General features: G+C 51.5%; 1 protein-coding gene across 1 annotated transcript; it reads left to right on the forward strand.

Moving 5' to 3' along the window:
* The first annotated feature begins 1,941 nt into the window (after positions 1-1,941).
* On the forward strand, positions 1,942-3,294 carry LOC119731945 (uncharacterized protein K02A2.6-like). The gene has a single exon (XM_038205254.1). The coding sequence runs from the start codon at positions 1,942-1,944 to the stop codon at positions 3,292-3,294; it is 1,353 nt and encodes a 450-aa protein (XP_038061182.1).
* Positions 3,295-3,502: the final 208 nt, after the last annotated feature.

A 3,502-nucleotide genomic window follows, 5' to 3' on the forward strand; every position in this document is an offset into this window, starting at 1 on the left:
AATCTGGAAAAGCCTGCAAGCCTCCGAACATCAATTGCAAGTACTGTGGCAAATCGCACAGCAAAGGCAAGTGCCCAGCCTACGGGACAACTTGCTCTAAGTGCCAAAAACGCAACCACTATGCGCAGGTTTGCCAGTCATCGGGCACAGACCGCACCAAACGTCAGCCACAGAAAACCACACAGAAGCTCCACCAAATGGATGGAGACGAAAGCGGCAGTGACGAAAGCATTTATACAGTGCAGTCAAAGCCCAAGCAGCAATATTTTGTTGAGCTAGCAGTGGAGACGCCAACAAGGGATCTGACAAAGCCCATCAGATTTCAGCTAGACTCTGGTGCAACTTGCAGCACCATGAAGCTGGCAGACTACAAGCAGCTCAGTGACACGCCTCCGGTGCCATCAAAGACTAAACTGAAACTGTACAATGGCACAATCATTCATCCCGTTGGAGCTGCCAGCTTGAGATGCCAGATCAAAGGGGTCACCAGGAAAATCCACTTCGAGATTGTGGAGGATGCCCCCTCATCTCTGCTGTCAGGTAAAAAGCAGAAGCTCGGGGACTAATGCAGTTTGCACAGGAGTGCTTAGTGCATGCAGTGACAGAGTCAACGACTCAAACCAAGGAACAGGTCCTCAGTGAGTACAAAGACGTATTCACTGGCCTTGGTCGGCTACCAGGTCACTACCACATAGACATTGATCACAGTGTCACTCCGACACAGAACACCAGGCGCAGAGTACCCATCCCTGTGCGGGCAGAGCTGAAACGAAAGCTAGACAGCATGACAGCCCAGGGCACCATTGCCCGGGGGACTGAGCCTACCAAGTGGATCCACAACATGGTAGTCGTCAGAAAGCCAAACAAAATCAGGGTATGTTTGGATCCACACGGCCTGAACAAAGCCATTAAGCGCAACCATTACCCCATTCCCACCGTAGACGAAGTAGCCCCGAGACTGAGGAACGCCAAGCTCTTCTCGGTGGTAGATGCCAAGGACGGTTTTCTTCAAGTCGTCCTTGATGAGCCCTCCAGTTATCTGACAACATTTTGGACGCCTTACGGGCGTAACCGCTGGTTGAGGATGCCCTTTTGTATCTCATCAGCACTGGAAGAATTCCAGCGCAGGCTCCATGAGTGCCTGGAAGGCCTGGAAAACATCGCAGTGATTGCAGATGACATCCTAGACTACGGCTCGGGAGAAACGCAGGCTGAAGCAGAAGCCTCACACGACGCCGCATTCACCGCTCTTCTCTCGAGATGCAGAGAGCGGAATCTGAAGCTGAACGCAGCCAAGCTATGGTACAAGCTATCCAGAGTCACATACATGGGACACGTCTTCAGCTCAGACGGACTATCTCCAGACCCGGAGAAAATCAAGGCCATACACGACATGACTCGCCATACAGACGTCCAGGGTGTGCTGAGACTCATCGGAGTGGTGACCTATCTGGCTAAATTCTTGCCAGAACTGAGCACAGTATGCGAGCCACTCAGACGTCTCACCGACAAAGACGTTATATTTGACTGGTTGACACATCATAACGAGGCCCTGGACAAGATCAAGAAGCTCATTACTAAAGCACCAGTACTGAGCTAATATGATGTCAACCAAGACGTCGCCATCGAGTGTGATAGCTCCGAGGTTGGACTAGGAGCCGTCATCACACAAAATGGCCGCCCAGTCGCGTACGCCTCACGAGCACTATCAGCCACAGAACGCAACTACGCTCAAATAGAAAAAGAGTGTTTGGCAATCGTATTTGCCACACAGCGCTTTGAGCAATCCTAGGCCGCGACAAAGTGCTCGTGCTCACCGACCACAAACCTCTGATGAACATCTTCAGAAAGCCAATATTGGTGAGCCCTAAGCGTCTACAACTTATGCGACTCCGCCTACAGAAGTACTCACTACACGTAGAGTACAAGCAGGGTTCGCGAATGTACCTGAGCGATACACTGTCGCGAGCATCGTTGCCAACACGACAAGTCACAGATCAGACACCAGACTATCTGATCTTCTCCGTCACTCAGGAGCAGAAGCTAAACATGGAGTTGGAGAACATCGAACCAACCATCTTCGTCACAGACGAGCGTCTGCAGAGAGTCAAAAAGGCAACGCTTGCTGACCAAACCCTACAAACGCTGATGCAGGTCATCCAAGCAGGCTGGCCAGGGGACAAGGCTCAAGTTCCTTTGTGTATCAGGGAATACTGGCCATACAGAGATGAGCTGTCAACACAAAACGGGCTCATCTTTCGCGGAACGCGTATTGTAATCCCAACTGCTCTCCGTGCAGACATGACAGCAAGGGCACATGCATCTCACATGCCACGTATGCACACAGAACTGGTTGAGGCAGTCCAGCGCTGCGCAATCTGCCAGGAGTCACAACCAGCTCTCCCCAAGGAACCCCTCATGACGCACCCAATACCCAAAACACCGTGGCAGTTAGTCGCGAGTGACTGTTTTGAGGTCAATGGACAAAACTACTGCGTACTAGTAGTCCTCTACTCAGACTACATCGACGTGCGCACCCTGGAAGACATGACATCCAAATCGCTAATCAAGGAACTGAAGCCAGTGTTTGCCACCCACGGCATTCCTCACACCTTGATCACAGACAACGGACCAAACTACGTGTCACGCGAGTTCACTCAGTTTGCGAATGACTGGGACTTTGAACACACTACCTCAAGCCCCTACCACTCAAAATCCAACGGAAAAGCAGAGTCCGCGGTCAAAATCGCCAAAGGACTTGTGACCAAAGCTGCCAAAGACAACAGTGACGTGTGGAAGGCTATCCTTGCATGGAGGAACACCACTACTCCGGGAATGTCCAGCTCTCTGGCACAGCGCTTAATGTCTCAACGAACGCGCTCATTTCTCCCTTGCAAGAGCTCACTGTACAAGCCCCAGGTTGTAGAGGCCGTCACCGAGCAAGTCGTGACCAAAAGACAGACAGCTAAACTGTATCACGACCGCACTGCAAAAAGCCTCCCTGATCTGGTTGTCGGACAGCCAGTTCTCGCCAAAACTCGACCCAAGGTTGAAGGCTCCCCATGGACCCCGGGAGTGATAAAAGCCAAAGTTGCGCCACGCAGCTACATCGTTGAAGTCGGTAGCAAATGCTACAGACGCAAGTGCATACACCTCAGAGACAGTCGGGAAAACGCGAAACAACCTACAACACCAGCCACATGCGTGAGTGAACCTCTGCTCATGCAACAACCAGCTAGCACTGAGCCACCCAGCTTGAGCGCCGCCAGTCCAGTCGCTAAGGCACAAGATTGACCTTCCGCCCCCACAGACAAACCTCCAGGACTGAACACCAACACTACCATCACCAGATCCGGTCACATTTCCAGACCACCAAAGAGACTTATCGAGTCATAAATCTGACTTTGGGACACTCACCCACAAAGCCTTAGGGCCATAGGCCAACACTTAGTTTAGATAGACTACGCTTGCATGCAGTTTATTGGTTAAAGTTGCTTTTACT

The sequence above is a fragment of the Patiria miniata genome, unplaced genomic scaffold (genome assembly GCF_015706575.1).
Source record: "Patiria miniata isolate m_02_andy unplaced genomic scaffold, ASM1570657v1 HiC_scaffold_24, whole genome shotgun sequence".
Lineage (NCBI taxonomy): Eukaryota > Metazoa > Echinodermata > Asteroidea > Valvatida > Asterinidae > Patiria > Patiria miniata.